The sequence below is a fragment of the Clytia hemisphaerica genome, unplaced genomic scaffold (genome assembly GCF_902728285.1).
Source record: "Clytia hemisphaerica strain Z4C2 unplaced genomic scaffold, Clytia hemisphaerica genome assembly, whole genome shotgun sequence".
Lineage (NCBI taxonomy): Eukaryota > Metazoa > Cnidaria > Hydrozoa > Leptothecata > Clytiidae > Clytia > Clytia hemisphaerica.
The window spans coordinates 163,977-177,678 of NW_027104193.1; the positions used below are offsets into that span (position 1 = coordinate 163,977).

Below are 13,702 nucleotides of genomic sequence, written 5' to 3' on the forward strand. Positions count from 1 at the left end.
ATTTGCCCCTAGAAATTGAGCCATGGAGACATCGCTGTATTCTCTATAATATAAAATTTTGCCACAGCTCGCCACACTCTGCCCCGTTTGCCCCAAGAAATTCAGCCATTGGTATATCGCTGAGTTATGTTCAGTGTATGAAATGTTGCCACAAGTCGCCACACTTTGCCCCATTTGCCCCAAGAAATTGAGCCATGGAGACATCGCTGTATTCTCTATAATATAAAATTTTGCCACAGCTCGCCACACTCTGCCCCGTTTGCCCCAAGAAATTCAGCCATGGAGACATCGCTGTATTCTCTATAATAAAATTTTGGCCACACCCCAAAGCGTCCAACACAGGCCCCTCAAAAATGGTCCAACAAGGCTTAGAATATAGCTTGGAAGCCAACAAACCCCTCCCAAATCGAAATATCCAATGGAATAAAGTGGAAAGGCTGAAATCGCCTTTTTCGCCCGAACTTTAAATTCTGAAAAATGCTAAAATACCCAGAAATGCCAATATATTCTGACTATGATTGTACCAAAACGGGCGTTTTTCCTGTCCTATGTCCAGCATCCTCTCGGCCCAATATATAGGGGGGGGATTATCTGACCAGCGAAAGCTATTGACACTTCTGATGGACGCGTGGCTGGATATAAGATTTCCTATATTTTCAGTACAGTCACCGGACCCACTGTACGGTGTGAATCATTTGGGCCCTGGAGCTGAGGCTGGTATTTAAGGTTCTTACACGCTTTTTTAAAAGAATATTAAAATGTTTCAAAGTCTAGATTTTGAGATATTACGTGGATAAAAAATGCTTATGATGGTTTTATGTTAAATCAATTTTAGGGGAATTATTGTTAAACAGTACCCGAAGGAAATTGTGGAAGAAACAATAATTCCAGGAGATGGTTATTGCATTATCAATGCGGTGATTCATTGTATGAGGCAGAAACAGATGAAAGTGATACCTTCGCGCGATGGATTACTTCAAATGATGAAGTACGAAATTTTAAAGAATTTAGAGCATTACGCATTGTTTATTGAAGAAGAAAATGATTTTGTTGGACAGCTAGAAAACTACATTTACAAGCGAAGTTACGGGTCAAATATCATTGACTTGATTTTATTTAGCATAAGCAACACTCTAAGACTTTCAATCAATATTTTCGAGCTGCACAATGGCTCATACACGCTTTTTAATATGAAAAGCATACATCCAAGAGATGAAGCGCCGCTGTGTAACATCGATGTTGTTCGTCACTCCGACCACTTCAATTCAATTTCAATAATCGGTTAGTATACACTTTTGTAGAATTTATTTCAAATGAAAAAAATTCTATCCCACTTTTATTTGGATTGCCGATAGTTAGGGTGAAAACGGTCTACGCAAAAAAGCTTTGCATTTTGAAAGAATTTGAAGCATAACCATTTTTATTCAAAATGCTTTAAAACAAATATATTGGTCCGGAAAGATTGAGTCTAAACTATTAAGACAAAAGATTGTTGTTCGAGTTCTTAACCTTTACCACGCCTTCTCTCTGGGAACTTCACCCCGTGCACGCCTTGTCGTTTTGGGAAAAATGACAGTTTTACGCTTTCCGTCATAACTTTTGATCTACTAAACCGATTAAAAAAAATAAGCCCAATCTGGAAAGCCCAATTATCCTGCTTTCCAAAAATGTTAAAATAAAAGGATTTTCCTCTATCAATGGTGACACATTAGTCTTCTGCCTTAGAGTTGAAAAAAATTCAAAACGCAATTTGTCATATTTTTCAAAATTTTACGTTTCGGTTAAAAAAAAAGTGGGGAGAACATTTGCGATACCATAATTTTCTGGCTCATTGTTTCCACCATTATAACTACAACTGCTAGCCAAAAAATCACAATCATACCTTTACTAGAAAAGGCAGAATTCATTTTTAGAAAACCTTGGTTTTCGAGAAAATTTCAACGTAAATCAGAGGCACGTAAGGCAGAGGCCCCTTGAGGTAATTTTTATGGGAAATATCACTAAAAACAGCTAAAAATGACTTTCCTATCATCAACCAGCATGAAAGCAATAGAAATAACTTAGTATATACACTTTGAAGCTCTTTGCAGCCTTATCAGAAGCCTTAACTTGGGTTTCGGTGACGGTCGATGACGGCCGACAAGCCTCCAGTCCTCACCCTTAATGTACCGTCATACTAAAGAATAAGGAGGCAGAAACTTACATCAAACACTGACTAAACTACAAACAAGCAATACATAACATTTCCAACCAATAAAACAAACCATTTTCCACTAAATAAACATAAAAAGTTAGTTACAGCAGTCAATGAGCTCATAATTTCCAAAAAAATATTTTGCCTGATTTTCCAGTTTGTTTTGACAGTTAAAATCGAAAGTAGGTGGTTTCAAACTATTGAAAATAGTTTGTTTACATTTTCTCTCCGTCATATAAGACATTTCCCGGGATTTAAAGGCGTCTTTAAGGCGGTAGGGCGGCTTTTCTTAACACCCCATGAAAAACGTATATTTACGGCTTCGGCTATATATTAGAACGTAAATTTACGGCTTCGGCGTGGTAAAGGTTAACCTTTTGGGACCGCCAGGGCGATTAAAATTGCCGACATTCCAGGATGCAAACGGCGTACCTATTTTAGATTCTTCCCTTTTTTACATTTGAATTTACTCAAGTTTATAACTTCACTATTTAATGATTTAATTGTTAACATTTATTTTTCAGAAACTCCTTCATTCAATCAAGGTAACAATGAAGATATCCGGATGAACTTTCATAACCAAGGACTCGTCAAAACAGGTAAAACAGGTGTAATTCTTTGTAACGAACTTAGGATTTGGCTTATTTTAGTCTGTTAAACCTTTGGGTATGTCTAGGCTGCTTCTCAAGACCAATTTTTCCAATGCAATTATCTAAATTATCAACTTTTTCTCAGCAAAGACTCAGCTTGCCCTATAAAACCTTAACTTAATTATGTCTAAATAAGCTCTCACAACATTTTTTTTTTATTTTCAGAAACTAGAGAAGCAGATGTTAAACCAAATTTGGACGATTTGACTTTTGAACAAGGTATAATTAGAAATAATAACACGTTTTTATACACATATAGTGATACATTGTCTGAGTTTGAATGCTTAAAATTACCGCAACTTTTTTTCTTTCATTATTAAATTTGACGTAACTGAAGGGGAAAACATTGGCGAGAAGGAATTATGGCGAATTGGGCGAAAAATTGCCAAATTTTTTTTCCGCCAAAATTAATTATATGGGGGATTCACCAAAATTAATTCTCGCCAAATTCGATTTGATTCGATTTTCTGTGGAATTTTTCTAATTCGGACAAATATAATAAGCTAAGTTGTAAACAAAACAAACATTCCTTATTCGCCAAATTTTATATTTTTTTTTTTTCCGCCAAATTGCATCGATATTTCTTCTTGCCAAAACTCCTTTCATCCTTAACCCTATTTGTCAGCTAGTTTCCCAGGGAAATTTTTTTTAATTTTGACTCCATCACTGTGACGTGCAACTAAATACGCTTTTTTGGTATATAAATGACCATGCTAGGATAGGTGCTATTTCATGGTGCTACTGGTGCGGAAGAGTTGCGGTAATTCCGGACGTGCCATAACAAGCCCGAGTCCTTATATTTTTACTAGGCCTTTCGCGAACAGATGTTTTTAATTTGTTATAACTTTTAATCATGTCGGTCTTTTTTTTTTTTTTTATTATTATTATTATTATTATTATTATAAAGAATTACAGGTATATGCACACAAGGGCCTCTCGCTGATCTTGTTTTACAATAACTTTGGCTTAAAAAACTTTTTTAGGTAAAGTCCGTCCCGTGGACTTCCTCGTACTCTCCACACATAGTCATTATGCGACTCTGTTTAATTTCTTTCGTCTGCTTTCTTCTTCCATTCTTTTACTAGGTTTCTTTCCATTTTTGTCATATCGTCCGTAATGCTAATCTTGGAGTATTTTTGATGATTTTTTAATTCGGTCAACCTCTTTACAAATTTGTATTTTTCATGAGCGTCTGTAAATATGACTTTGATTGGTCGTGCACCTTGTGATTTTCCAATGCGAGAGACATAGGTGGGTTGCGTCATGATATTAACATCTTGCAGAAGCTCGTTAACGTAATCTTTCTCGCTATCGTTTTCACTCTGATTCACTCCATGGATTATGATGTTGGCATCATTTAATTGTTTTCTTTGCTCTTCCATTATGTCTTCGAGTTTCTCGCTTCGAAGTAACTTTTTAATATTTGGAATGTTTAATTGATTATTTGTTTTTGTGATCTCAGCAAAACTTCTTTTTTGGTTGGAAATTTGATTTTTTCCATGGAACTTGGTATTCATTGTTTCTTCTATTTTCGTTGTCAGTTTTGTTTCCAAGGCGGAAAATTGAGTTTCGATCAGGTTGGTGACACAGTTCTTGTCTTTGATATATTCTTGACATCTTGTTTGGAGTTCCTTGACCACGTTGCTCAATTTTTTCTCATTTTCGTTTTTTAATTTTATGATACTTTCGCAAGCTTCAATTTCTTTTCGGCTGTGTGTGCGGCTTTGGATTCGTTCTGCTTGTTCGTGGACTTTTTTGTGCAGATCTTTCGCTATGAGACAGCAGTCTATACATACATATTTTCGATAATTTTTAGTCATAAACATTTGTAATTGATATATCGGTAGTCCGGTGCATGCATAGTGCAGTGTTCGTAGACATTTATGGCATTCGAGTCTCATTTTATCGTTATCATTCGTACAATTGTGTTCCGTACATTGATTTGTTTCGTTTGAACCTTCGTCAGAAAACCGAATTTTACCAGGTGATGCCATGTTTAGGTGAAATTTGGTTGAATTTTATTGAAATTTCGCCATTTTTTTCAAAAAAAAACGAAGAGCACGACCGTTCTGTTTGACGTCAATTTTTTTCTTATCTTATGCGCCAAAACCTCTTCTGGGGTACCGCCTTGTGTTTACGTGGGAAATAAAGCGTTGAGCGTTAGCTTGTTTGTTTAAATATATGTTTGGATCTTTGAAATTTTTGAATGAACAAAAACTGAAAGAATATTATATATGATGGTGGAAACAACTATAAGTATATGAGTAACAGTTTAGCCTACTGAAGTTAAAAATCACACCACCACATTTAACAATGACTTTCCGAAAAAGGAAATGTTATAATCCTTTTCCTTCCACGTTCAGGGACATCAGAAACCGTCTGGCAAAAAAAATAACAAGAGTAAAGAAGTCAAGATTCTACAAGCGAGGTATGTCATTAAATATTATCCAATTTAATTTTTTGTCACCTTTTATGGTTTATTAACATCACCGCCATAACTACAAAATTGAAGTCAGACCCAAAACACATTTCATAAAAAAGAATTTCAGTTTCGGTTATTTTTACTTCTTAGAGCACCAAAACAAGATCGTTAATGGAAATAAACATGAAGTTGTGGTTATTTCGGGTAAATATTATCGAATAATTTTAATCTAAAATGTTAAGCCATTTTTTATTTTTTTTGTGGGTGACAGGTGACAGACGAGGATTTATCAAACAAATAACTGTGTCCGATGAAAAGATTTAATCATATAGCATTGTTTCGTTAAAATTTCTTCCGCGAAATGCGCAATTTTCAAGACTTCAATTCGCCCACTTCAATTGACTCTCGTAAATTTATGTTTCATCATGTTTTCTACATTTCTGGTGGGGCGTGTAGTTAAACATGGCTATAAATTTTCTTTTTATCAGTAAAGAAGGCTGAGATGAGTCCTAGATGAGATTTGCGTTGCATCAACTCCATCAAACATCAAACTGAAGCTTTGTAATTTGAAATTTATATATTTGTATCATATTTCAAAAAAAACTATTATATTCAATCATAGATTCGGAAAGTGAGAATGAATTGCCAACAAGTAACCGCTACTCTGCACTATCAAACGAGGAAGTTTTCAACCCTATAGGCCAAGGTATTGAGACGGGTAAATTCTAAATGACGTCTAGATAAAATTAGTGGATGTGATATCAATGGTTTTACTCAATTTTTCTATGAAATTTAACGTCAAATTTAGACAATAAATTCACAAGACAAGAATCTTACTGATACCATCGAATTTCTATATATTTTTAGTAACAGATTCAGATAGTTATGTCACTGACGATAGCTTCAATTTCAAACCCTTTACCGCTCAGCAAAGCAAATCTATTGGTAAGAATTTGGGATTTTCAAGTAAAAAAATCAGCTATAAAATAATGTCACTTTTTGAAAAAATATCTATGTTTTGGCCCATTTTACTTCGGAACTTTTTATGCTATACGCCGATAAGGTGACAGTGGAATTTTATCTCAAGTTTTGTTCTTTTCGTATATAGACCATGAAGCTGTGATCCTAATCAATTCTGACAGCGATGAACAAAGTTTCCAAGACGACATTGGTCCTGCTTTACATTCCCCTGCAGTAATCGACAACGTGGGTGAATGCATTGAGGTGATTAGCAGTGGCAGACAACAGAAAAAGATACCTCGGACTATTTGGGCAGATGAGCCGGAACAGATTGTGGAGGAGATTCCTTTAGATATTGACGGTTTGCAGGTATATAGGGTTATAGCATCAGAGAGAAGTGAATTTAGTGCCAAATTGAAAGATGGAAGGCATTGGAAAAAGGACTCTAGAACTGAATGGGCTGGTTTCAAGTCTGTGAGGTATAGAGATTGCTTGGGAGGTTACTCGTGTCCAAATACTGACTGTTTCTATTTTCTCGAATTCAAACATCCAAATAGAAATCGCTTCAAGAGAAAGAATATTTGCGAGTACTGTGAAGGAATCGGAGATTACACGCCATGCTCAGCAAGAAAATATACAGCTTTTCGATCAGACAGCGAAGCATATGTCTACCATATTGGGTTACACACTTGTTATGCTAAACAACAACATAACCGACCAGCTTCCATCGTCCAGGAAGCGGTTCAAAGAGACGCAAACGTAAGACCTCGGCAAATACAAACGATGAGTATATTATCGGATTTAAGAGCGAGAAAAAACTGGTCTGAAGTGGAAAGTAATGCACGAAAGGTTTTAAATGTAAAAAATCTTTCAAACGAGAAAATTAAACAAAAGAAAGTTATGGAGCCTCACGGAGGAAGTTTTGAAGCTGTCAGAAACCTAAAAACATACACCGACACACAAGATCCTTTGCTCATCAAAACCATAGACGAAAACAATGAACTGGTTTTTAAAACATCGACTCTAGAGATGAAGATTGCTAAAAACATGGAAGCATCTGGTGAGCATTTCCTTAGCAAGGAGTATTGCCATTTTGACGGCAACCATAAACGCGTCAAGAACTACGTAACACTAACGGCCAGCGTCTACCATCCTATGTTACGCAAACAACTAGTGCTAGCCAGTATGAATTGCAAGCATGAAGACGAAACATACGTCCAGTTGTTCTGGAGAAATTTTAATGACGCGTTTAAACAAGTAAACCTTACGGAGCAAAAATTTAATCCAAAAGGCTGGGTTACGGATATGGCTGGGGCAAACTTCAATGGTTTGAGTAGAATTTACGGCGAGGATGTTATGAACAAAATAAAGGGGTGTGAATTTCATTTTAAACAATCAATAGAAAGAAAGGTTAAGAAGTTAGGGGATCAAGGTGGTGAAACATTCAAAAAACTCGCGAATGAGTTGCTGCTATCAGCCACGGCCGAAGCTTACGAGGCTGCGATTAAAAAACTAAAAGATTTTGCCAAAGCTAGTGCTCCAGATCTAAAGGATTGGATCTCTTGGTGGGATGATCGAAAGGAGAATGTATTTCGAGCATTTACAAGTTTTGGCGCTCCCCAAAGTAACCTCGCCGAAGTCGTACATGCAGGGTACAAACACCGGGATCGTATGGGTGTCAACCTTCTTGAATGCGCATATTTTGATATAAGGGACAGTATCCTTTTAGCACTCAACCTTGGAGAGCTTGAAAAGGGGGGACACGAATGTGGATATGGTCAGTCCATTTCTTCAAGAAACAAACAACAAGCATCAAGAGATATTGGGCATGCTGAAAGACTTGGTCGGGATCTGATGGATTTTACAGTTCAGCAGACTGGAAGTAGTGGAAAGCGAAAATCTTGTGAGCCGGTGGAGGGCTGTCACCCACCCAAAAAGCGAAGAAACATTGGAAAGTTATTTGACAATAGACTTGAAACTGCAAAAAAGTTGGAGGATATGATGAAGGTTAAAAAGTTAACTCGGCTATCGTCTCAAAAAATCGAGTGTCAGATATTGGGAACATCTTCCGGAAGGGTACATTACACAGTAACTATATGCAATGTACCTACATGTACATGTCCCGATTTTAAAAAGCAAGGGTTGGTTGTTTCCTGTAAACACATAATTTTTGTTTTTTTATTCATCATTCGTTCTGAGGAAATGTGCAATGAACGCCACATCGGTGATGACGACCTTTGCAATTTGCTTTCAAACGTTGAGGTTGACGATAAGTATAAAGCAAATCCGCAAAGGTTACCATCATCAAACAGAGATCGTGGTGAGATTTTAAGGAGCCACCATCTCTACAACCAAGGTCAAACTTTCACTGTCCACAAAAAAGCTAAACGAACAGCTAAATGCTCTGCTCGGCAATGTCAGGAGATTCTGACCGTTGGTAAACTGGCATTACGTGTGGATGGTGCACTATCGGTGATTTACGAGAGACCGGAAGCAGTTGAGAGAAAATTTTATTTCTGTCCAAAACAGAACTGTGTTCTGCAGTTTCCAGTGTGGTCAAATATTAGACCACCTGGAAACACAAGTGAACTTAAATTCGAGGATGGCGTCACACTTGAAGACATTTCATTTTATACTGATATTTGATTCATTCGGTTTTGCAAAAGTGTAGTTTTTAATTAGAGAACCGTAATAGCAAGCACAGAACGTTGTTTTAACGTCCAAACAATGTTGTTTTCACATCAGAACATTATTTGGACGTTGAAACAATGCTGAAATAATGTTGTGTGTCTGGGAAGCTATTGTTAAAAAATCCCTTGCAGTAAAATTATTTTTCTTAATTTCACGTTCTTAAGATGTTGTTCTTAATTTTTAAACATCTCTGACTCAATTTTCTTATAAAAGTAAAGTATCTGCAACATGTAACACTGTTTCAACCTCCAAATAACGTTCTGATGTCGAAACAACATTGTTTCAACGCGTCAAAACAACGTTCAGTCTCTGGGGTTATTACGGTTCTCTAAAGACAATGTATCTTTTTTGAAGACTGTCATTTCTTTTAAATTTCCATTGAAGCCGTTAAGTACAGCACGAGTGTGTCAATTGAAAAACGGTATACTCATAGTAGTAATTTTTAGGAAATCTTCTTTTTTAGCTTGGCTGTCTATATGTCCTACATTAAATTTTCTTTATATTCTCTATGCTAGGTGTTGCGACGATGGGTTTGCTCTCTTTGCGGATAGGCCCTGCATTGGAACAAACATGACTCGTAGCGCATAGAATAGATTTAATCACAAGACAAACATGTTTTTGTTTTGCAATCCCAATCGCGTAGGTTTTAATTCAATTCACATAGGCCAGTACCATAGACTATTCCCCTTTCAGGTGATAATCAGAAATCACGCGATCACTGAAGTGGTACCAACTCTACTTACGGATAGGCCCCGTTTTAGTAATGGTATCTCTACAGTGATTGCCCACTTCTCTTACTAATCTACTTCTCTTTTACATATTATTTTCTCCTAAAAAAAAGAAAACTGAAGTATTTATGTCTTAGAGATTTTTAAACAAAACTGTACATTTTCTTTATAAACTTATATATTGCACGAAGAAAAGGATCATACTGGCGTTTTTTAGTATTATTCTTGATAATCAGTTGCTTTTTATAAGTTAGTTTACTGCCAGGAGAAGCCAATGGACGCAGGCGGTGGGCGCTTTTATGACTGGAACTGCCACTGTTAACCCGTTGTTTCGGTGTCGATGTTGCAACTTCTTTATAAACTTATTATATAGATAGATATTCGATATACCAATATATACCTAATATCTGGTGATAAAGAGATTAGAAAACGTATAAATCTTTTATTAATATGAATAACGTACTCATATATTTCTTTTGTTTTCATTTTTAAAAGAAAAAGCTAATCAGTTTTAAATCTCACTTGTTTCATTATAAAAAAGATTGTTTCAGTATGTACATTCTTTACAAAAGTCCTGCCTGCATATTTCTAATTCTTTTTACTTCACACAGAGCTTGCAAAAAAATTGTTCTTCTTATGTTTCTAGAAAACATTTTGACCCACGTAAAAAAAATTTGATCCACGTAAAAAAAAATTAGACCCACGTAAAAAAAATTCCGACCCACGTAAAAAAAAAATTTGACCCACGTAAAAACAAATTTGACCCACGTAAAAAAAAATTGGACCCACGTAAAAAAAAATTGGACCCACGAACCCACGTAAAAAAAATACCCACGAACCCACGTAGAAAAAATTCTGACCCACGAACCCACGGACCCACGTACATTTCGGACCCACGAACCCACGCGCTTTTCTAACCCACGAACCCACGCGACCCACGAACCCACGGACCCACGTAACCCACGGACCCACGACACCCACGCGACCCACGTAATTTAGCAGACTCGTAGTGGGACTACCGTGAGTATCACAGCGCGAATAAATTAATATTTTCTCTTTGAAAACTTGACCTCTGATACTCAGGGTATAGTGGGACTGCAATTTGATTTTCTGATTTTTCCGACCCTTAGTAGGACTTTGGAAATACAAAAAGGTACCCTTAAGGGTGGTACCCTCCATTTGCCTAAGTACCCCTCCCCCCAATCCTGCCTGACTTGACCAAAGCAAAAAGAAGGTTGACAAAATTCCGACAAAATCCCAAAATTAAAAGCGGACGCGCGTTGGACAAGCGCGATTCAGAGTAAAATATTGTACAGTTTCCTTGCTACCAAAATAGAAAATGTATTATAAACAAAGATGGCGGTCGAAAAACACTGAGAAATCAGAAAATCGCAGTTTTTTATGATGGTATTTTGGTTTGGTAGAGATATCTTGAGTCTATTCTGATTCAATACATCTACAGATACAGAGGTAAATAAGTTTTTCAAAAAAGCCACTGAATTTTTCTTTCAAGTAGTGTTTTTTTTAATTTTTAGAGTAAAATTCTTAAAAATTCTTTTCTTTCTCAATCATGTATGTTTTCGGCCGGGGTTTTGTCAAAGTCCTCAAATGGCCAAGTGGCCTGAAAACCTTTGTGCTGTACCCCATGGGGTTTTCATGCAACCACTACCTTGAAATTGGGTAACTTGCATTAGTTGAGGGAAACTTGTGCATCATAGGCATAGGCGGCATGCATAGCCATCAAAACAAATAAAAGAGTCCCCTGCCCAGTTGGCGACCGGTCTAGTTGGCGACCGAACGTCTTTGAACCCAGAAAAGTCATACAAAAAAAAACCTCTGGAGAATTTCTATTGGTAGTTATCTGCCTTGACCTATTTCCCGTATATACTGTGTAAAAAAAGTTTTAGAAAAAAACGAGTAGAATCCGAAAGATCCAACTTTGCAGAAGCACACGAAAAAGCTGGATTTTTCAAAAAAAATAAAAAATGGCTACCTGTACACGTAAGAAAAAACGCTTCAACTCCCACTCCAAAAAATACTTGTCCAAAACAATGAGTTTGTTAGAAAGAATTTCTGTAAAAGTCAGCTCGATACAGTTTCCCTCGTGTGAAATATTGATAAAAAAGTTGATGCAATTAGCTTCGATATTTGACATCCAGTCTGCGACCGACCAAACTCAAAAAAAATGAAAAAAAATACTCCACATTGCGATCAAAACATTCTAGACGCAAAGAGAAAAAAAGAAGACTTTACATTGCAATCAAAACATTCAAGGGGCATGCCCGCGGTCTTTAACTTGACAGCATAGCTCCAATGCAAAGTTTCTAGCTCTGGATTGAAATAACAAGGGAAACTGGTATATTAAATCTCCGGGTAGTCATAAAAAAATTTTTATCAAATGAAGACTCTCCATAGACTGCCACTTTCACAACAAAACAAAAACAAACTTTAGAAAAAAATGGCAACTTGAAGAAAAATTCTGAAAAACATGCCAAAGGGAAATGTAAGTAAGCTATTTTAAAACAAAAGAACGAGTGTAAATAAATTTAATACGGGAAGGCTTATGAGTTTATGATCAATTAATATGACCTTTTACCTGCAAGTAGAGCACTGATTTTCTCTTTCTTAAGATCGGTTGCAGACTAGTACGTCGGTCGGGAACTGGGCACTAGTACCGCTCGCTTCGAAAGTTTTTTATTCTAAGAAGAGCGCCTCAAATAAAAAATTTGTGGTGGGAAGAAAACAATCACAATCTGATCTCAGGTTAAAAAGTACCGTGAGATCAGATAACTTGCATAAAAGGCGTTGTGGTATAGTGGACATCAACCTTGATTTCTGTACAGGCGGCCAAGGTTTGATTCCCACTCACAACGGTTCACTTGGCAAGTAAACAAACCTTAGCCCGGGTCGACCCATCCCATGTGAGGGGAATTGGGTAGTCAGTTCAAGGTACTGACGGGATGCTTACTCAAAGCATCTATAGTTGTGAGAATGGGCTCCAGAGCCTCCTGTAACTCAACCATAATAGATAGATATATCAGTGGATGCTAACTTGAATAGCTCTCAAATGAATGGCCTGGCTGGTCATTAAAATACAAATTCAAATCAAAACAAACCTGACAATTAGTCACACTAGGAAATCAAGCTTTCAGAAAAAATAACATCAGTCATCTACAGGATTCATTTGCAACAACAAGGATGAGAGTTACCTGAATCAAGTTAGCAGGACAATTTATTAAAACTTGAAAGTTTGAAACAAAATAAAACGTGCAGCAGCCAAAATCAACCAACCAAAATTTGTCATTCAATTCCCAAGACAGCGCTTCAATTTTTAAGGCCTTGTTTATACGCTAAAGTAAAAACAACTCTGCACATGTAAATGGGTCAATGTTTGAGGTCTGGCAAAATTTACAGGAGATAGCTTATCCGGCAGTGTGCGTCTCCCCCATAGATCTTATTCTTGGGAAGTTGATCTTCAAATTTAGTTCTCAAGGTTAGGTTGGCTCAATTTTTTTCATCTACGGCTCAAATTTTAGGCAATTTCTCATAGTTTTTGAGAATGTTAATTACATTAAAAAGTGCCGGGTTATTTTTTCATGAATCCCTTTATAAGTTTTGCCTGGTTTTGCGGTGCATATTTTTGCTTGAGAGTCAAAAGGTAAACGATATAGCGCTTTTGCAGCATTAATCTTTGATATGTATTTCGGTGGGACGCTAGTGTGACGAACTGCCTGATTTACAAAATTTACGGATTGTAAAATGTATAATCTCCTAAACATAAAAGTGATATCATGCATTATGTTGGGTATTCCTAAAAGGTAGGGTACCCCAATTGGGCTGCTACTATGTATCGAGAATGGGCCTTCGGGTCTGATGTTACTTAAAAACCCATTTAATTTACAGACCAGAAAAACCGGAAATTTGTGGAGGAAAGCCAGGAGTTATGATTCTAAAGAATATTTCAATTAATATTGCACGATGCAAAAGATATTCAAAGATACATTAATTACCATGTGATCAAAGCATAATGGTGTATGAAATAGAGCTTAGTGACAAG

General features: G+C 36.6%; 1 protein-coding gene and 1 long non-coding RNA gene across 2 annotated transcripts; both read left to right on the top strand.

Annotated features, from left to right (window-relative positions):
* The first annotated feature begins 2,723 nt into the window (after positions 1 to 2,723).
* Positions 2,724 to 5,229, top strand: LOC136815182 (uncharacterized). Its single transcript, XR_010847683.1, has 3 exons — positions 2,724 to 2,793; positions 3,010 to 3,063; positions 5,208 to 5,229. It is a non-coding gene; the product is annotated as an uncharacterized lncRNA (long non-coding RNA).
* Positions 5,230 to 5,274: 45 nt separating this feature from the next.
* On the top strand, positions 5,275 to 9,044 carry LOC136815181 (uncharacterized). Its single transcript, XM_067071634.1, has 5 exons — positions 5,275 to 5,319; positions 5,419 to 5,470; positions 5,889 to 5,972; positions 6,134 to 6,211; positions 6,375 to 9,044. The coding sequence occupies exons 1-5, from the start codon at positions 5,275 to 5,277 to the stop codon at positions 8,870 to 8,872; spliced, it is 2,757 nt and encodes a 918-aa protein (XP_066927735.1). The 3' UTR covers positions 8,873 to 9,044.
* The last annotated feature ends 4,658 nt before the right edge of the window (positions 9,045 to 13,702 follow it).